The following is a 21800-nucleotide window of genomic DNA, read 5'->3' as shown; positions in this document are numbered from 1 at the left end:
CCAAGAATACAGCAACATGTCACCAGCGTGCTCGCCCAAGAATACAGCAACATGTCACCAGCGTACTCGCCCAAGAATACAGCAACATGTCACCAGCGTACTCGCCCAAGAATACAGCAACATGTCACCAGCGTACTCGCCCAAGAATACAGCAACATGTCACTAGTGTACTCACCCAAGAATACAGCAACATGTACTCACCCAAGAATACAGCAACATGTCACGAGTGTACTCGCCCAAGAATACAGCAACATGTCACGAGTGTACTCGCCCAAGCATACAGCAACATGTCACCAGTGTACTCACCCAAGAATACAGCAACATGTCACCAGTGTATTCGCCCAAGCATACAGCAACACGTCACAGAGTACTCACCCCAGCATACAGCAACACGTCACCAGTGTACTCACACAAGAATACAGCAACACGTCACCAGTGTACTCACTCAAGAATACAGCAACATGTCACCAGAGTACTCGCCCAAGAATACAGCAACATGTCACCAGCGTACTCGCCCAAGAATACAGCAACATGTCACCAGCGTACTCGCCCAAGAATACAGCAACATGTCACCAGCGTACTCGCCCAAGAATACAGCAACATGTCACCATCGTACTCGCCCAAGAATACAGCAACATGTCACTAGTGTACTCGCCCAAGAATACAACAACATGTCACTAGTGTACTCGCCCAAGAATACAGCAACATGTACTCACCCAAGAATACAGCAACATGTCACGAGTGTACTCGCCCAAGAATACAGCAACATGTCACGAGTGTACTCACACAAGAATACAGCAACATGTTACGAGTGTACTCACCCAAGCATACAGCAACATGTCACCAGTGTACTCACCCAAGAATACAGCAACATGTCACCAGTGTACTCGCCCAAGCATACAGCAACACGTCACAGCGTACTCACCCCAGCATACAGCAACACGTCACCAGTGTACTCACACAAGAATACAGCAACATGTCACCAGCGTACTCGCCCAAGAATACAGCAACATGTCACCAGCGTACTCGCCCAAGAATACAGCAACATGTCACTAGTGTACTCGCCCAAGAATACAGCAACATGTAACTAGTGTACTCGCCCAAGAATACAGCAACATGTACTCACCCAAGAATACAGCAACATGTCACGAGTGTATTCGCCCAAGAATACAGCAACGTGTCACGAGTGTACTCGCCCAAGAATACAGCAACATGTCACGAGTGTACTCGCCCAAGCATACAGCAACATGTCACCAGTGTACTCACCCAAGAATACAGCAACATGTCACCAGTGTATTCGCCCAAGAATACAGCAACACGTCACAGCGTACTCACCCCAGCATACAGCAACACATCACCAGTGTACTCACACAAGTATACAGCAACATGTCACCAGCGTACTCACACAAGTATACAGCAACATGTCACCAGCGTACTCGCCCAAGAATACAGCAACATGTCACCAGCGTACTCGCCCAAGAATACAGCAACATGTCACCAGCGTACTCGCCCAAGAATACAGCAACATGTCACCAGCGTACTCGCCCAAGAATACAGCAACTTGTCACCAGCGTACTCGCCCAAGAATACAGCAACATGTCACCAGCGTACTCGCCCAAGAATACAGCAACATGTCACCAGGGTACTCGCCCAATAATACAGCAACATGTCACCAGCGTACTCGCCCAAGAATACAGCAACATGTCACCAGCGTACTCGCCCAAGAATACAGCAACATGTCACCAGCGTACTCGCCCAAGAATACAGCAACATGTCACCAGCGTACTCGCCCAAGAATACAGCAACATGTCACTAGTGTACTCACCCAAGAATACAGCAACATGTACTCGCCCAAGAATATAGCAACATGTCACGAGAGTACTCGCCCAAGAATACAGCAACATGTCACCAGCGTACTCGCCCAAGAATACAGCAACACGTCACCAATGCACTCACCGAAGCATACAGCAACATGTCACAGCATACTCACCCAAGCATACAGCAACATGTCACCAGTGTACTCACCCAAGAATACAGCAACATGTCACGAGTGTACTCGCCCAAGAATACAGCAACACATCACCAGTGTACTTACCCAAGAATACAGCAACACGTCACCAATGCACTCACCGAAGCATACAGCAACATGTCACCAGTGTACTCGCCCAAGAATACAGCATCATGTCACCAGTGTACTGGCCTAAGAATACAGCAACATGTCACCAGCGTACTCACCCAATCATACAGCAACATGTCACCAGTGTACTCACCCAAGAATACAGCAACATGTCACGAGTGTACTCACCCAAGCAAACAGCAACATGTCACCAGTGTACTCACCCAAGCATACAGCAACATGTCATGAGTGTACTCACCCAAGAATACAGCAACATGTCACCAGTGTACTCGCCCAAGGATACAGCAACATGTCACCAGCGTACTCGCCCAAGAATACAGCAACATGTCACCAGCGTGCTCGCCCAAGAATACAGCAACATGTCACAGCGTACTCGCCCAAGAATACAGCAACATGTCACCAGGGTACTCGCCCAATAATACAGCAACATGTCACCAGCGTACTCGCCCAAGAATACAGCAACATGTCATCAGTGTACTCGCCCAAGGATACAGCAACATGTCACCAGTGTACTCACCCAAGAATACAGCAACATGTAACCAGCGTACTCACCCAAGAATACAGCAACATGTCACGAGTGTACTCACCCTAGCATACAGCAACATGTCACCAGTGTACTCACCCAAGCATACAGCAACATGTCACAGCATACTCACCCAAGCATACATCAACCTGTCACCAGTGTACTCACCCAAGCATACAGCAACATGTCACAGCGTACTCACCCAAGCATACAGCAACACGTCACCAGTGTACTCGCCCAAGAATACAGCATCATGTCACCAGTGTACTCACCTGCAGAAATCCTTGAGGAGATGCTCTACCAAGATAAGAATCAGAAAAGCCCTCAAGAGGTGACTGAACTCTGTTGAAAACAGCGGGTGTGTTGTGCAGTTTCCAAGTAATTCACCTAAAACAAAGTGATAGAGACACGTTGAACATAAAAAGGGAGACGGATAACAGCAAAAAATAAATAAAATAAAATGAAATAAACAGAAAGGAAAAGAAAAGGACATACAGCAGCAAGTTGGCAGTTGGGATTTAGGGCCAAAGCACCAAACACCAAACAGGCCAAATACAGTGGCTCATGCCTGCAATCTCAGGGTGCCTGTAATCCAGGGAGGCCAAGGCAGGAGGATCACTTGAGGCCAGGAGTTCAAGACCAGCTTTGGCAATATAGGAAGATATAATCTCTAGAAAAAAAAAATTGTTTTAAATTAGCCAGGCATACTGGTGCACACCGGTAGTTCCAGCTACTCAGGAGGCTTAGGTGGGAAAATCATCGAGCCTGGAAAATCGAGTCTGCAGTGAGCCATGAAATAAAAATTAACACATATCATAAAAATAAGAGACTATGGAGGGAGAGTTAAAGATCTCACTTTCAGAATTGGGTACATCTTTAGACACAAAAAATGTAAGGATAGAAAGGAATCGAGTAAGAAAACTGACAAGCCCAAGCGTTCAGTTTGGGAACTGGTCCCAGAGGATGGGTAACGTCTTCCCCTCACCACCAGCCCATCCCACTCCGTCTTCTCCAGAGCCTTCATCTCTGTTTCCATTATGTGCTGGCTGGTATGCCTTGCCAACCTCTTCCCAATTTCTTCATGATTTTAGCTTCTGGCTCGTGACTACTTTTCCAACACAATTTCTAGGTTAATTCTTAGTGATTTCCACACACAAGTAAATGATCCTTCCCCACCCCTCATCCCTGTGGTGATATCTGTGACCTTGTTCTCAGCAGGGCACCCCACTGGGGTCTGTCCCATGCACCCCACTTCCAGCCACCCTCCTTTTTCTAGCTCTCTTTCTCCAATGCTTCGATCTCACCAGAACTCTCTGTCCATCAGTACAACCACGGCTTCACTGCTCCCCAACCTCTCTGACACCTCTTCTTTTTTTTGGTAACAGCTTTATTGAGATACAATTCATATGCCACACAATTCGCCCGCTTAAGGTATACAATTCAATGCTTTTAGTATATTCACAGCGCTGTGCACCCGTCACCATAATCAGTTATAGAACGTTTCATCGCCTCAGAAGGAAAGCTCACATCTTTTAGTACCCCCCAACTCACTCCCCCACAGGATGGTTCTCCAGGCGGCATCAGAGCTCCGCAGTTCTCCCAGTGTCTCACTTACGGTTCTCAGGCCAAGGTCAAGACCCCTGACTTAGTTCCTTCTTGGCTAATCTGATCCCTGCACTGCCAGCTGTGCCATTCCGGGCAAGTTATTCATACTTAACTCCTCTGTGCCTGTGACATGAAAAACACGCAGCTGCCTTGAGGATTAAAGTCACTATCAAGAAGTGCCAGAAACGTCTCCAGCAGGGACCCCGCGAAACAGACACAATCCCCTTCTCTGCCACACCCAGTTCCAGAGCCACCCTGGCTGCAGTACTTAGGGGCCCAGGGAATCCTGTGTGACAGGCTAAAGTATGTGCCCCACACTGCGTGGAAGGCCTGGTCCCCAGTCCCTCAGGACGGGGCCTGATTTGAAGGTGGGGCCATTGAACAGGTCATTCAGTTTAAATGAAATCCCCAGGGTGGGCCTGATCCCGACTCACTGGGGTCCGCATGGGGAGAGGAGACAGACCCGCAGAGGGCGGCCCGAGGGGGCGCAGGAGACACCCGCCCCCAGCCCAGGAGGGGCCTGGGAAGGAACCAAACCCTGAGACTCCCTGACCTTGGGCCTCCGCGCCTCCAGCAGAGGAAACCAATGTCTGTGGCTGAAGCCTTGGAGCCGCCCCGTCTGTGCCGCCCCGAGACTGCGGCCCCGAAAACTCCTCTCTCTGGCGACAGAGCTGAGGGTCCGGCAGCGGCCCCACGAGCCCCCAGAGCCGCGACCCCACCGTGAGGGGAGGGGAGGGAGTCGGGTCCCACCCGCCGTCCACCGGGTCCCTGCCCCGCAGCTTCCCCAGGAGGAAGGAGACGAGGCCCCGAGGAGGCTGCAGGCCGGGTTTCCAGGGCGGTGCCGGGCAGGTTCCTCAAGCCCGGGGGTTCCCAGAACAGACCGGGGGCTGGCGGAACCTTCGTGGGTTACCCCCTAAAAACCAGCCCACGCTCCGCTTCTCGGGGACCCTCCCCACAGGAAGCAGCCCTGAGATGGGGGGGCCCTGCCCTGTGCCACCCCCACGGGAAGCCCCCAGGAGTGGCGCTGAGGAGACGGACCCATCAGGGGACGCCCCCCACCCCGCCCCCAGACAGACACTGAGACCCAGATGGCCACCCGGTTCCTCATTCATTCATTCACTCACTCATTCATTCCCCGCCAGAGGAGCCCAGGTGCCGCGCAGTCCCCGGAGATCCAGAAGAAAAGGAGAAACCGAGGCTGCCCGGGGGCTTCAGGCTGGCGTGGGGAGGGAAGGACGCGGGCCCTGCACAGGTGGATGCTCCGAGGAACTGGCCGCAGGAGGCGCCGCGAAGCAGGTAAAGCGGGCAGGGGCGCTACTGAGAGCCCGGGGGTCTTTCTCTTGCTGCCCCCAGGAGCGTCTTCTGTCTCATTCTCTTAAACCTTCTACAGACTCCGCTTCCTGTTTAGTGATCTTCCTTTATAAAGGTCACAGTGAAAATCAGAGTCCTCCTCCTGGCGAGTAAAGGCCTGTATGGTTCTCACTGCTTGCTGGGCCACTGCTTTTGGGAACATGCTTGCATCTGCCCATGTTTGAGGAACTCTGTGCGAAATATTTTCTAATTTCCTTTTTTGCATCGTGTCTGAAGTGTGCGAGAGGCGTGGTGATGGTGTTTGGTTCAGAAATCCCAGAAGTCCTGTAAACAGATATTGTGTGTTCTGCTTTATGATTTCGTATGCTTCAGAGGTTTCTAATGGGAGTCTACAGAAATTTATACTCAGTAATTTTCTCCAAACACTAAGCATCTGCCCAAATATAAGATAATCTAGTGATTTTACTTCAAAATTTTATTTTTTTTAGTATGAACTGAGGTTGGTCATTTAAACGCTACATTCCCCAGTGCCCAACTGTAATACAGTTATAATATTATCATTTTATAATTTTCTCTTTTTTAGTATGAAGCTTACCTGGAATGTGTCATTTATATGTATGTATGTATGTATGTATGTGTGCATATGTATATATGTGTGTGTATATCATATGTCACATGAATATATATGTGTGTATCATATATCAACATATCCTGTTGAAATAACAGGATTTCACTTTTTTTTTTTTTTTTTAAGACAGTCTCGCTCTGTTGCCCAGGCTGGAGTGCAGTGGCAAGATCTCAGCTCACTGCAACCTCCGCCTCCTGGGTTCAAACAATTCTCCTGCCTCAGCCTCCTGGGTAGCTGGGATTACAGGCACATGCTACTACGCCTGGCTAATTTTTGTATTTTTTGTAGAGATGGGGTTTCACCATATTGGCCAGACTGGTCTCGAACTCCTGACCTCAGGCGATCTGCCTGTCTCAGACTCCCAAAGTGCTGGGATTACAGGCGTGAGCCACCACACCTGGCCGATTTCATTCTTTTGTATGGCTGAGTAATATTTTATTGTCTATTTATATCATATTTTCTTTATCCATTCAGCATCCACAAACATTTAGCTTGTCTTTATACCTTGGCAATAGTGAATATTGTTTCAGTGACCACGGCGTGGGGCAGGGGGCAGATAATTCTTCAAGATGCTGCTTTTATTACCTTCAGTTACACACACAGAAGTGGAATTGCTGCATTGTAGGGTAGGTTGTTTTTTTAAATTTTTAAATAACCTCCCTCCCAGTTTTCATAATGACTCTACCAATTTTGAACTCTGACTGTTCAAAATTGTTTTTTCTTAACATCTTTGTCAACATTGTTATATTACTTATTTTTTTATTTTATTATTATTACACTTTTTAGGGTACATGTGCACAATGTGCAGGTTTGTTACATATGTATACATGTGCCATGTTGGTGTGCTGCACCCATTAACTCGTCATTTAGCATTAGGTATATCTCCTAATGCTATCCCTCCCCCCTCCCCCCACACCACAACAGTCCCCGGAGTGTGATGTTCCCCTTCCTGTGTCCATGTGTTCTCATTGTTCAATTGCCACCTATGAGTGAGAATATGCGGTGTTTGGTTTTTTGTCCTTGCGATAGTTTGCTGAGAATAATGGTTTCCAGTTTCATCTATGTCCCTACAAAGGACATGAACTCTTCGTTTTTTATGGCTGCATAGTATTCCATGGTGTATATGTGCCACATTTTCTTAATCCAGTCTATCGTTCTTGGACATTTGGGTTGGTTCCAAGTCTTTGCTATTGTGAATAGTGCCACAATAAACATACGTGTGCATGTGTCTTTACAGCAGCATGATTTATAATCCTTTGGTTATATACCCAGTAATGGAATGGCTGGGTCAAATGGTATTTCTAGTTCTAGATCCCTGAGGAATTGCCACAGTGACTTCCACAATGGTTGAACTAGTTTACAGTCCCACCAACAGTGTAAAAGTGTTCCTATTTCTCCACATCCTCTCCAGCACCTGTTGTTTCCTGACTTTTTAATGATCGCCATTCTGACTGGTGTGAGATGGTATCTCATTGTGGTTTTGATTTGCATTTCTCTGATGGCCAGTGATGATGAGCATTTTTTCATGTGTTTTTTGGCTGCATAAATGTCTTCTTTTGAGAAGTGTCTGTTCATATCCTTTGCCCACTTTTTGATGGGGTTGTTTGTTTTTTTCTTGTAAATTTGTTTGAGTTCATTGTAGATTCTGGATATTAGCCCTTTGTCAGATGAGTAGGTTGCGAAAATTTTCTCCCATTTTGTAGGTTGCCTGTTCACTCTGATGGTAGTTTCTTTTGCTGTGCAGAAGCTCTTTAGTTTAATTAGATCCCATTTGTCAATTTTGGCTTTTGTTGCCATTGCTTTTGGTGTTTTAGACATGAAGTCCTTGCCCATGCCTATGTCCTGAATGGTATTGCCTGGGTTTTCTTCTAGGTTTATTATGGTTTTAGGTCTAACATTTAAGTCTTTAATCCATCTTGAATTAATTTTTGTATAAGGTGTAAGGAAGGGATCCAGTTTCAGCTTTCTCCATATGGCTAGCCAGGCCAGTTTTCCCAGCACCATTTATTAAATAGGGAATCCTTTCCCCATTGCTTGTTTTTGTCAGGTTTGTCAAAGATCAGATGGTTGTAGATATGCGGCATTATTTCTGAGGGCTCTGTTCTGTTCCATTGATCTATATCTCTGTTTTGGTACCAGTACCATACCGTTTTGGTTACTGTAGCCTTGTAGTATAGTTTGAAGTCAGGTACCGTGATGCCTCTGGCTTTGTTCTTTTGGGTTAGGATTGACTTGGCAATGCGGGCTCTTTTTTGGTTCCATATGAACTTTAAAGTAGTTTTTTCCAATTCTGTGAAGAAAGTCATTGGTAGCTTGATGGGGATGGCATTGAATCTATAAATTACCTTGGGCAGTGTGGCCATTTTCATGATATTGATTCTTCCTACCCATGAGCATGGAATGTTCTTCCATTTGTTTGTATCCTCTTTTATTTCATTGAGCAGTGGTTTGTAGTTCTCCTTGAAGAGGTCCTTCACATCCCTTGTAAGTTGGATTCCTAGGTATTTTATTCTCTTTGAAGCAATTGTGAATGGGAGTTCACTCATGATTTGGCTCTCTGTTTGTTATTGGTGTATAACAATGCTTGTGATTTTTGTACATTGATTTTGTATCCCGAGACTTTGCTGAAGTTGCTTATCAGCTTAAGGAGATTTTGGGCTGAGACAATGGGGTTTTCTAGATACACAATCATGTCATCTGCAAACAGGGACAATTTGACCCTCCTCTTTTCCTAACTGAATACCCTTTATTTCCTTCTCCTGCCTAATTGCCCTGGCCAGAACTTCCAAAACTATGTTGAGTAGGAGTGGTGAGAGAGGGCATCCCTGTCTTGTGCCAGTTTTCAAAGGGAATGCTTCCAGTTTTTGCTCATTCAGTATGATATTGGCTGTGGGTTTGTCATAGATAGCTCTTATTATTTTGAGATATGTCCCATCATCAATACCTAATTTATTGAGAGTTTTTAGCATGAAGCGTTGTTGAATTTTGTCAAAGGCCTTTTCTGCATCTATTGATATAATCATGTGGGTTTTGTCTTTGGTTCTGTTTATATGCTGGATTACATCGTATGTTGAACCAGCCTTGCATCCCAGGGATGAAGCCCACTTGATCATGGTGGATAAGCTTTTTGATGTGCTGCTGGATTCGGTTTGCCAGTATTTTATTGAGGATTTTTGCATCAATGTTCATCAAGGATATTGGCCAAAAATTCTCTTTTTTGGTTGTATCTCTGCCAGGCTTTGGTATCAGGATGATGCTGGCCTCATAAAATGAGTTAGGGAGGATTCCCTCTTTTTCTATTGATGGAATAGTTTCAGAAGGAATGGTACCAGTTCCTCCTTGTACCTCTGGTAGAATTCGGCTGTGAATCCATCTGGTCCTGCACTTTTTTTGATTGGTAAGCTATTGATTATTGCCACAATTTCAGAGCCTGTTATTGGTCTATTCAGAGATTCAACTTCTTCCTTGTTTAGTCTTGGGAGGGTGTATGTGTTGAGGAATTTATCCATTTCTTCTAGATTTTCTAGTTTATTTGTGTAGAGGTGTTTGTAGTATTCTCTGATGGTAGTGTGTATTTCTGTGGGATTGGTGGTGATATCCCCTTTATCATTTTTTATTGATTTGATTCTTCTCTCTTTTCTTCTTTATTAGTCTTGCTAGCAATCTATCGATTTTGTTGATCTTTTCAAAAAACGAGCTCCTGGATTCATTAATTTTTTGAAGGGTTTTTTGTGTCTCTATTTCCTTCAGTTCTGCTCTGATTTTAGTTATTTCTTGCTTTCTGCTAGCTTTTGAATGTGTTTGCTCTTGCTTTTCTAGTTCTTTTAATTGTGATGTTAGGGTGTCAATTTTGGATCCTTCCTGCTTTCTCTTGTGGGCATTTAGTGCTATAAATTTCCCTCTACACACTGCTTTGAATGTGTCCCAGAGATTCTGGTATGTTGTGTCTTTGTTCTCGTTGGTTTCAAAGAACATCTTTATTTCTGCCTTCATTTTGTTATGTACCTAGCAGTCATTCAGGAGCAGGTTGTTCAGTTTCCATGTAGTTGAGCGGTTTTGAGTGAGTTTCTTAGTCCTGAGTTCTAGTTTGATGCACCGTGGTCTGAGAGACAGTTTGTTATAATTTCTGTTCTTTTACATTTACTGAGGAGTGCTTTACTTCCAACTATGTGGTCAATTTTGGAATAGGTGTGGTGTGGTGCTGAAAAAAATGTATATTCTGTTGATGTGGGGTGGAGAGTTCTGTAGATGTCTATTAGGTCTGCTTGGTGCAGAGCTGAGTTCAATTCCTGGGTGTCCTTGTTAACTTTCTGTCTCGTTGATCTGTCTAATGTTGACAGTGGGGTGTTAAAAGTCTCCCATTATTATTGTGTGGGAGTCTAAGTCTCTTTGTAGGTCACTCAGGACTTGCTTTATGAATCTGGGTGCTCCTGTATTGGGTGCATATATATTTAGGATAGTTAGCTCTTCTTGTTGAATTGATCCCTTTACCATTATGTAATGGCCTTCTTTGTCTCTTTTGATCTTTGTTGGTTTAAAGTCTGTTTTATCAGAGACTAGCATTGCAACCCCTGCCTTTTTTTGTTTTCCATTTGCTTGGTAGATCTTCCTCCATCCCTTTATTTTGAGCCTATGTGTGTCTCTGCACGTGAGATGGGTTTCCTGAATACAGCACACTGATGGGTCTTGACTCTTTATCCAATTTGCCAGTCTGTGTCTTTTAATTGGAGCATTTAGCCCATTTACATTTAAAGTTAATATTATTATGTGTGTATTTGGTCCTGTCATTATGATGTTAGCTGGTTATTTTGCTCGTTAGTTGATGCAGTTTCTTCCTAGCCTTGCTGGTCTTTATATTTTGGCACGTTTTTGCAGTGGCTGGTACCGGTTGTTCCTTTCCATGTTTAGCGCTTCCTTCAGGAGCTCTTTTAGGGCAGGCCTGGTAGTGACAAAATCTCTCAGCATTTGCTTGTCTGTAAAGTATTTTATTTCTCCTTCACTTATGAAGCTTAGTTTGGCTGGATATGAAATTCTGGGTTGAAAATTCTTTTCTTTAAGAATGTTGAATATTGGCCCCCACTCTCTTCTGGCTTGTAGAGTTTCTGCCGAGAGATCCGCTGTTAGTCTGATGGGCTTCCCTTTGTGGGTAACTCGACCTTTCTCTCTGGCTGCCCTTAACATTTTTTCCTTCATTTCAACTTTGGTGAATCTGACAATTATGTGTCTTGGAGTTGCTCTTCTCGAGGAGTATCTTTGTGGCATTCTCTGTATTTCCTGAATCTGAAAGTTGGCCTGCCTTGCTAGATTGGGGAAGTTCTCCTGGATAATATCCTGCAGAGTGTTTTCCAACTTGGTTCCATTCTCCCCGTCACTTTCAGGTACACCAATCAGACGTAGATTTGGTCTTTTCACATAGTCCCATATTTCTTGGAGGCTTTGTTCATTTCTTTTTATTCCTTTTTCTCTAAACTTCCCTTCTCACTTCATTTCATTAATTTCATCTTCCATCACTGATACCCTTTCTTCCAGTTGATCACATCAGCTCCTGAGGCTTCTGCATTCTTCACGTAGTTCTCGAGCCTTGGCTTTCAGCTCCATCAGCTCCTTTAAGGACTTCTCTGCGTTGGTTATTCTAGTTATCCATTCGTCTAATTTTTTTTTCAAAGTTTTTAACTTCTTTGCCATTGGTTTGAATTTCCTCTTGTAGCTCAGAGTAGTTTGATCGTCTGAAGCCTTCTTCTCTCAGCTCATCAAAGTCATTCTCTTTCCACTTTGTTCTGTTGCTGGTGAGGAGCTGCGTTCCTTTGGAGGAGGAGAAGCGCTCTGCTTTTTAGAGTTTCCAGTTTTTCTGCTCTGTTTTTTCCCCATCTTTGTGGTTTTGTCTACTTTTGGTCTTTGATGATGGTGATGTACAGAAGGGTTTTTGGTGTGGATGTCCCTTCTGTTTGTTAGTTTTCCTTCTAACAGACAGGACCCTCAGCTGCAGGTCTGTTGGAGTTTGCTAGAGGTCCACTCCAGACCCTGCTTGCCTGGGTATCAGCAGCAGTGGCTGTAGAACAGCAGATCTTGGTGAACCGCAAATGCTGCTGCCTGATCATTCCTCTGGAAGTTTTGTCTCAGAGGAGTACCCGGCTGTGTGAGGTGTCAGTCTGCCCCTACTGGGGGGTGCCTCCCAGTTAGGCTGCTCAGGGGTCAAGGACCCACTTGAGGAGGCAGTCTGCCCATTCTCAGATCTCCAGCTGCATGTTGGGAGAACCACTACTCTCTTCAAAGCTGTCAGACAGGGACATTTAAGTCTGCAGAGGTAAATGCTGTCTTTTTGTTTGTCTGTGCCCTGCCCCCAGAGGTGGAGTCTACAGAGGCAGGCAGGCCTCCTTGAGCTGTGGTGGGCTCCACCCAGTTTGAGCTTCCCAGCTGCTTTGTTTACCTAATCAAGCCTGGGCAATGGCAGGCGCCCCTCCCCCAGCCTTGCTGCCACCTTGCAGTTTGATCTCAGACTGCTGTAATAGCCATCAGCAAGACTCCGTGGGCGTAGGACCCTCTGAGCCAGGTGCAGGATATAATCTCCTGGTGTGCCGTTTTCTAAGCCCGTTGGAAAAGCGCAGTATTAGGGTGGGAGTGACCTGATTTTCCAGGTGCCGTCTGTCACCCCTTTCTTTGACTAGGAAAGGGAACTCCCTGACCCCTTGCACTTCTCCAGTGAGGCAATGCCTCGCCCTGCTTTGGCTCACGCACGGTGTGCTGCACCCACTGTCCTACACCCACTGTCTGGCACTCCCTAGTGAGATGAACCCGGTACCTCAGATGGAAATGCAGAAATCACCTGTCTTCTGCATCACTCATGCTGGGAGCTGTAGACCGGAGCTGTTCCTATTTGGCCATCTTGGCTCAACCAGGCCATCTTGGATCCACCCAAGTATTTTCTGGGTCTGGAGGGTCCTGGTTCTGTTATGGACTCAGCGATGTGAAGTCATAGAATGCTGAGGTGTGGTTAAACTTTGGTTTAATCTCATCCTCAGCCCGAACACCTTCCCCTCTCCCAAGGCAGCAGTGAAGGGATGGTTCATGGATACAACCTAGGGGAAGGAACAGGGACCCTGACAGTGTGTGCTTCTGGATTTCTGTCTCCGGAACTTGACTGCTCCTCACAACACATAAGGCAAAAGCTGTCATAAATGTAAGGAAAGAATTTGCCACTGGAGCCTAGGGACTTCAGGTTGCCATGTTTTGAAACCTCCTGAAAACTCTAAGGTGGACATCCACTTCTGGAAAAACAGTGAACCCGGTATGTTTCTGGCTATGATTGTAAATTCTTGGTAAAAACAGACATCTGTTTAAGTGCATAGCTGTGTTTCCTGTAGCATTAGAGAAATTCCACGAGATTAGGAAGCATGAAGCCAGGGTGAATGCTCTGAGGGATCTGGTAGTTCTAGGAACTTCGGGGCCTTGGATTTAAGAACTTCATGGTGAAGACTAAATCAATTGAATCTCAGCATAAAGCTGAGACATCGAACGGCTTCCCACTCCATGAAAGAGTTGCCTCGAGAGGTTCCGTATATTGGTAACAGCAGAGGGCATTAAAATGAGTCTCTCTCAGTCTGGGAGCTGGATGGGAAAAAAAATCATGCCTGAAATTTCGCACCCACGTGCCTCACCTAGGTGAGGAGTTTACATTTTAATTCTCACAATCCCCAGGACACCTCTGTGCCTAGAGCCCTCAGGGTAATCCTTCCACTCTGGCTTTCTCCCCTCTATCTCTTTCTTGGGAAAATGTTTGCCCCATATTGAGTCAACACTGGAAGATCCACATTGGTTCATCTCTGATTTCCAACTTTTGAATTTGTCCTTACAATAAATTGAAGTTTCAGTGACTTGGTGCTTCAGGGACGCGTCCCCACTCTTCCCAAGGAGAACAAACCATGGTTACCATGAAGTACAATAGGTCACTAAAATGTATTCCTCCAGTCTAACTGAAACTTCATGCCCTTCTGTCAACATCTCCTGCTGGCCCCATCCCTGCTCCTCCCCACCTACCCATAGCCCCTGGTAACCACCTTTATACCTTTTCTATGAGACCAGCTTTTTAAGATTCCAGATATAAGTGAGGTCATACAATATTTGTCTTTCTGTGCCTGTCTTCTTTCACTTAGCATAATGCCCCACTAGTTATATCCACATTGTCATGAATGACAAAAATTCCTTCCTTTTAAAGGCTGTATAGTATTCCATTGTGTATATACACATTTTCTCTATCCATTCATCCATTGATAGACAGTTAGTTTGCTTCCATATCTTCGCTATTGTGAATAATGCTGAAATAAATGTGGGAGTGAATATATCTCTTCAGCAAATCAATGTCAGTTCCTTTGGATATATACCCAGAAGTGGAATTGCCAGATAATATGGTAATTCTATTTTTAGTTTTTGAGGAACCCCCATACTTTTTTAACAGCTGTACTAATTTACATTCCCATTAACAGTGTACAAGGGTTCCCTTTTTATCTACATCTTCATCAACACTTGTTATCTTTTGTCTTTTTGATAACAGTGATTCCAACAGGTGTGAGGTTATATCTCATTGTGGCTTTAATTTGCATTTTCCTGATTCTTAGAGATGTTGAGCATTTTTCATATATCTGTTGGCTATTCATATCTCTTCATTTGAGAACTGTTCAGATCCTTTGCTCATTTTTAATTGAATTGTTTTCTTGCTGTTAAGTTGGTTGAATTCCTTATATATTTTTGATATTCACACCTAATCAGATGTAAGGTTGAGAAATGATTGATGTTTATGTGTCGATCTAAATCCTCAGACCTTGCTGAACTCACTATTATTAGTTCTTGGGTTTTTGTTGTAGATTCCTTGAGATTTTATACATAGACTACTATGGTGTGTGCAAATATTTCTTCATTTCTCTTCTGTATATCTTCTAGTTCTCTTGCCTTATTGCCCTGGCTAGAACTTCATTATGTTGAAGAGTGGTGAGAGTGGACACTTGTAATTGCTCCAAATGTTAGGGGAAAACATTCAGTTACCACCATTAAGCCTAAAATTGGCTATAGGTTTTTTGTAGATGATGAAGTGACACTCTAATCCTAGTTTGCTGAGTTTTTTAAAAATTATGAATAGGTGGTAAAAATTTCCAAATGCTTTCTTTGTGTCCCAATTGATGCAATTGTGTGAGTTTTCTTCTACAGCCTGTTAGCACAGTGGATCACACTGATTTACTTCCAAATGTGGAGCTAGTCTTACATGCTTGGAATAAACTCCACTTGGTCATGGTTTGTAATTCTTTAATATATTGCTGGATTCTATTTGTTTTCTTTTGTTGAAGATTTTGTGTCTATGTTCATGAGGGGCATTGGTTATTTCTTTTTTTGTATTGTCGTTGTCTGGTTTTGCTATCAGGGTAATACTGGCCCCTTAAAATGAATTTGGAAGGGTTCTCTTCTCCACTATTTCCCAGAGATTATGTAGAATTGGTGTTCATTCTTTAAAAATTTGGTAATTCTCTGCATCTGAAAATTTAAAATTCCAACTTTCTTTTGGCATTTTAAAACTACACATTCAATTCCCCTAATAATTATAGAGCTATACAAATTATCTATTTTGTCCTGGCTGAATGTTGGTAGTTTGTGCTTTTTGAGGAGTTGGTCTGTTTCACATAAGCTGTTGAATTTCCATGTGTAGAGTTGTTTGCACCGTTTGCTCATTATCCAGTTCATGTCTGTGGGGTCTGTAGTGATATCCCCAAACTTGGTATCCATTCCTGAAGCTTGTAGTTTGTATCCTTATATCCTCTCTTTTTTTTCTTTGTTGGTCTAGCAAGAGGTTTGTTAATTTTACTGATTTTTTTTAAAGAACTAGATTTTTGTCTCATTTATTTTCTCTTTTTTTTTTGTCTCTAATTTCACTGATTTCTGTTCTTATCTGGATTTTTTTCTTCTTCTGCTTATGTTGGGTTTGATATTTTGAATATATTTTTATAGCTTTGTATGTATTATGATTTATATTACATTTTAAGTATATTTTTATAGAGTTCCTAGTGATCTTTTATTGAATACCAGATAAAGAGTATAAAAAACTGAGAAAGGTTTTGAGTGATGTTACTTTCTTGCAGAGACCATTTATTTTCCTTCTGTGGAACAGTTAGACAAGCAGCAGATCACATGGATCCAGTGAGGCATTAAGATAAGAGGCCAGGCTTTATTCTTTGTGAAGGAGTCTCTATTTCTGGCCTGTACTTCTCCCAGGATATAGCCTTGAGGGGTTTCAATAGAGAGCCTTAAGTTTTTACCAAGCCCTTTCTTATTAATTCTAAAATTAAATATTTATTTTCCAGAGCTACAAAACCTCCATAAACTCTGTTTTGCTTTAAAGGCTCTTCGTGGATGCTTTTTGCTTAGCTCCTTGTCCTCTTTCCCCAGGCAGTTTCATAATCTTCAAGGGAAGAGGAGCTGCTGCACACTGGACTCACTTCTCTGAGCTCTTCTTTTCCCTGGAAGCTTTGCCCTGCAAGCTCTGGCTGCCTTTGTCACCCTAAAGTCTGATTTTCAGAAGGAACTGCCGATGCCTCAGCTGCTTTCTGCTTGTGCTCTTGTTCTCTCTGTCGCTAAAGAATGGGCAGAGGCCCCACGGGAGGAGAGTGGAGTGCTGGCACCTGATGCATTCATTTCCCTTCTCACCAGGATCCAGGCACCTCCTGTCCTGGACACCTGGGTTTCTCTCTAGCGCTTTCAACTGCGTTTTGTGTTAATTTTTTCTGGCTTTCCTACTTGTTCTCAGTGATTCTGTAGCTCAAATATGAGCTGTTCCATCAGAACCAGAAGAGGAGTCACAATACGTATTTGAAAAATACATGAATAAATTATCTGCAAATTAAAAATAATCAGCTCTCCAGGAGTAGCTTCTATGGTGGGTGATGGCGACTATCTGAGGCTGGTGTCACAGGGGTAAAAGAGTTTACCAAGAAACTTGTAGGTTTTAAAAAAAGGCAGATTTATTAAAGAAAGGAAGAAAGTACATTGCAAGAAAGCAACGGGCAGGCCAGGAGAAGAGGAGCTGACTGCAAGGAGACAAAGGCTTGCAGGGGATTTTACAGGATGGTTCCTGGGCCGTGTGCTGAAGAGGGCTGCATACAATACTTATAATGCCAAGGTTGCAGTGAGCTAACTTGCATTTTTCTATCAGCTGAGGGTCTGGTGATACCTGGGCACGGGAAGATTGTGAGCTATATGCACAGGAGGGCTGTGTGTGCTGGACTGTGAAGACATGCAGACTTGTAGCTTATCTGCTTTCTCTTTTTGCTTTCCCTTGGTCCTGCCACCCTGGCTCCTTTTCCCTGATTAGGACGCCACAGCTTCCATGTGTTTTGATTTGTTAGATCTGACATGGGCCAATGAATCGTTTTTTCTTTAACTATATACAATCCTATTTTTCCCCTCATATAAGCCAATCCTAATGGAATAGAATCATCCTTTTCAAAAGCTTTTTACCAGAGGTCTCCACACCACTCCCACATACAGCCTCCCATGCCTCACTCAGCTACAACCTGGCAAAAATCTCCAGCCCTGCAGAGACTGAGTGGTGCATTGAGTCCCTGATTGCTGTTTTCCAGAAGGATCCTGGAGAGGATGGTTACAACTGCTCTCTCCAAGACGGAGTTCCTAAGCTTCATGAACACAGAAGAGGCTGCCGTCACAAAGAAGCAGAAGGACTGCAGTGTCCTTGACTGCATGACGAAGACTGGATGTCAACAGTAACAGGCAGCTAGATTTCCAAGAATTTCTTAATTCAAAATTGGCAGCCTGGCTGTGCATTGCCATGACTCCCTTCTCAAGGCTGTCCCACTCTACAAGCAGACCTGAGGGCCCCTTCGGCCTGGCCTCCAAAGCCACCCCCTTTCCTTCCAGCTTCCTGTCACCATCTCCTCCTCACAGCCCACACGTCCCCTGAGCCCAGCACACCCACCTCCTCTGGCAGGCCCCGCCTGTGGGTAGAAATAAAACAGTTTTCACTCGCATCGGTGTGAAGAGACCACCAAACAGGCTTTGTGTGAGCAACAAGGCTGTTTATTTCACCTGGGTGCAGGCGGGCTGAGTCTGAAAAGAGTCAGTGAAGGGAGATAGGGGTGGGGCCGTTTTATAAGATTTGGGTAGGTAAAGGAAAATTACAGTCAAAGGGGGGTTGTTCTCTGGCGGACAGGAGTGGAGGTCACAAGGTGCTCAGTAGGGGAGCTTTTGAGCCAGGATGAGCCAGGAGAAGGAATTTCACAAGATAGTGTCATCAGTTAAGGCAGGAACAGGCCATTTTCACTTCTTTTGTGGTGGAATGTCATCAGTTAAGGCAGGAACCGGCCATCTGGATGTGTAAGTGCAGGTTACAGAGGACATGATGGCTTAGCTTGGGCTCAGAGGCCTGACAACAATGTCACATTTTTAAAACATGAAAAAAAAAAAAGCTTTTTATTAACTACTCTGCTTAATTCAACTCCTTACTTCATATGTAGAGTTGATATAGCTGAATGCCTGCTGGATAAGTCAATAAAGGAAACCCTGACACTGCCACTTTGCAATGATAAAATAACTCATCAAATTGAAGATTTAACTGCAAACATAAAAACTGAGTAAACACAGTCTCTTCACATACATTTGGACAAATCTACAGACATCGCTGAACTTCTGGTATTGCTCCAGCACCAGCCCCAGCTAATTATTGGAAAAGGGTTTCTTTATAAGTGAATGGTTGGCAACAAACCAAAGTGCTGTCATCTCATAAACCAGACACTGAAAAGATTTGCAAAACAAGTACAACAATGCCACTCTTCTCACTTAGATGTTTTGTTTTTAGAAAAATTTTTTTTTTGTAAAAATATGCTATTTCATGTTAACATGCAATAGGCTTATTATTTTTAGTGACTTCCTAAAATAAATCTATTTTTAGATTTCTCAGTTTTAATTTCTCAGGTAGCAACCATCAACAGATAAAAGCCACATAAGCAAATGCTCTTAGGGGTTTTGAGACCAAAGTGTTTGAGAATCACTGTCCTAGAGTTTTAAAACATTGGAAAGGGGAGGGGAATGTGTATCCCTGTCATTAACAGTATCCAGCTGAGAGGGAGGCTCGGCTGACTGACTCGGGGTTCTATTGGAACACAGCCAGGCCTGTCCATCATGTATTGTCTGAGGCTGCTTCCTGCTGTCATGGGAGAAACTTTTGGGCAGATGCTGCTGGGAGCCGGTCAGACTGGGCAGACTGGATGAGAACAGGAGGATGAGAATGAGCAAAGGCACCCACGAGGAGAACAGGAGGAAAACCCACGCGTTTGGGGGCGACTAGAAATGCGCAGTGAGCCTTGGGGTCCCCTGTGCTGCCCTCAGGCTGCGTTTGCCTTGAGTGAAATATTTTCTCCAAAAAGCAGAGGAGAGGACAAAGCCCCCTGTGCATCTCCATTCTCCACAGCGTCCCCAGGATGGCAGGAGGAGGTCCCCGAGACCTGCACAAGCTGTGTTTGACCCAAGGGGACTTTTTCCTCTTGAGGAGGTTTGCTGGGTCATGTCAGTGATGAGGTTTAAGGACAGAGCCCGGGACCCTCAGCAACCTGGATATATGGCCAGACGGAGCTGGAAGCTTCTCACTGGCCGAGCTCTGGTCCCTTCCCCAAAACTGAAGGGTCACTACCCTATCCTAATCTCAGCTCGACTCATGCCAGGAGGACTCAGTAGTAGACTGTCCTACCACTGGGGGACACACTATTGTGTAACTGAGGGACACTAGGCTGTATCTGGGTGGACACTGCCCTGTTACTAGGGGACACTAGTGAGTAACTGGGGACACTGCTCTGTACTGGGGAACACTATCCTATTATCCTGTTACTGGGGGACTCCAGCTTATAACTTGGGGACACTATAATGGGGGACATTGCCCTGCAATTGGGGGACATTATCCTGTTACTGGGGGACACTATCTAGTAACTGGGGATACTACCTTATAATGGGGGGACAATACTGTATAACTGGGAGACACTATGAGGGGACATTGCCCTGTAATTGGGGGACACAGCCCAGTAACTGGGGGGACATTGCCCTATAACTGATGGACGTCACCCAATAACTGTGGGGACTTACCCTATAACTGGGGAGACATTCACCTATAACTGGGGGACATCACCCTATAACTGGGGGGACATTCACCTGTAACTGTGGGGACATCACGCTATAACTGTGGGGACATCACCCTATAACTGGGGGACATTACCCTGTAACTGGGAGATATTACCTCATAACTGGGGACACTATAATGGGGGAACATTGCCTTATAACTGGGGACACTACCCTGTAACTTGGGGATACACTATGCTATGACTGGGGAGACATTGCCCTGTAACTGACGGGACGCTATCCTGTAACCAGAAGATACTAACCTATGACTGAGGGACAGTATCCTGTAACTGGGGACACTGCCCTGTAACTGGGGGACACCACCCTATAACTTGAAGGTTGGGGACCAGGGTCTGGTGCCCCTGAGCTCAGCTCCTGCAGGTGGGAAGTTTCGGAGCCTCCGAGGGTAATTGCACAGGATGGGGCTGCCTTCAGGGTCCCAGCCTCACCTGATCATCTTTCGGGGGACACACTCCCCACCCCACTGCCACACATCTGGGGTGCAGGAGGCAGCCAGAAGCCTCCAGCTCCCATCCAAGGCCTAAGGAGAATCTCGGGTATCCTGCTGGGTGCTCCCTGAGAAGGTGTGGGGTGCCAGCCACCCCAGTGCACTCAGACCTATCCGGGCAGGGGGCATCCACGATGTGACGTGGGTAACAGACTCTGGAGGAAGTGACGGAGAAGACAACAACGGTGGTGACCACTCTGCCCGACAGCACCTGCCGAGTGCCCCCCACTCTCTACTATCCCGACAGCACCTGCTGAGTGCCCCCCACTCTCTACTATCCCGATAGCACCTGCTGGGTGCCCCCCACTTTCTGCTATCCAGACAGCACCTGCCGAGTGCCCCCCACTCTCTACTATCCCGATAGCACCTGCTGGGTGCCCCCCACTTTCTGCTATCCAGACAGCACCTGCCGAGTGCCCCCCACTCTCTACTATCCCGATAGCACCTGCTGGGTGCCCCCCACTTTCTGCTATCCAGACAGCACCTGCCGAGTGCCCCCCACTTTCTACTATCCAGACAGCACCTGCCGAGTGCCCCCCACTTTCTGCTATCCCGACAGCACCTGCCGGGTGCCCCCCACTCTCTACTATCCAGACAGCACCTGCCGAGTGCCCCCCACTCTCTACTATCCCGATAGCACCTGCCGAGTGCCCCCCACTTTCTGCTATCCAGACAGCACCTGCCGAGTGCCCCCCACTCTCTACTATCCAGACAGCACCTGCCGAGTGCCCCCCACTTTCTGCTATCCCGACAGCACCTGCCGGGTGTCCCCCACTCTCTACTATCCAGACAGCACCTGCCGAGTGCTCCCCACTCTCTGCTATCCAGACAGCACCTGCCAAGTGCCCCCCACTCTCTACTATCCCGACAGCACCTGCCGAGTGCTCCCCACTCTCTACTATCCTGATAGCACCTGCTGGGTGCCCCC

At 45.6% G+C, this 21800-nt stretch overlaps 1 protein-coding gene and 1 pseudogene across 2 annotated transcripts in view; one reads left to right on the top strand and one right to left on the bottom strand.

Annotated features, from left to right (window-relative positions):
- Positions 1-2844: 2844 nt before the first annotated feature.
- Positions 2845-18104, top strand: LOC134756505 (uncharacterized; annotated as a pseudogene).
- The window catches only part of NADSYN1 (NAD synthetase 1), a 69890-nt gene continuing 51118 nt past the window's right edge, over positions 3029-21800 (bottom strand). Inside the window, exon 22 of one of the 2 annotated variants that reach the window (XR_008669997.2) lies at positions 3029-3047. Coding sequence is in view for 1 of the 2 variants with exons in the window: in XM_055356643.2 (XP_055212618.2) it covers positions 18542-18565 (24 nt within the window). In the remaining variant the exon portion in view is untranslated. Of the gene's footprint in view, positions 3048-17187; positions 18566-21800 lie in introns of those variants that run through there. The other variant, XM_055356643.2, reaches the window with a different exon arrangement.

The sequence above is a fragment of the Gorilla gorilla genome, chromosome 9 (genome assembly GCF_029281585.2).
Source record: "Gorilla gorilla gorilla isolate KB3781 chromosome 9, NHGRI_mGorGor1-v2.1_pri, whole genome shotgun sequence".
In the NCBI taxonomy this organism is placed as follows: domain Eukaryota; kingdom Metazoa; phylum Chordata; class Mammalia; order Primates; family Hominidae; genus Gorilla; species Gorilla gorilla.
The sequence above is the reverse complement of the archived record's forward strand: the minus strand, read 5'-3'. Positions and strand labels throughout refer to the sequence as shown.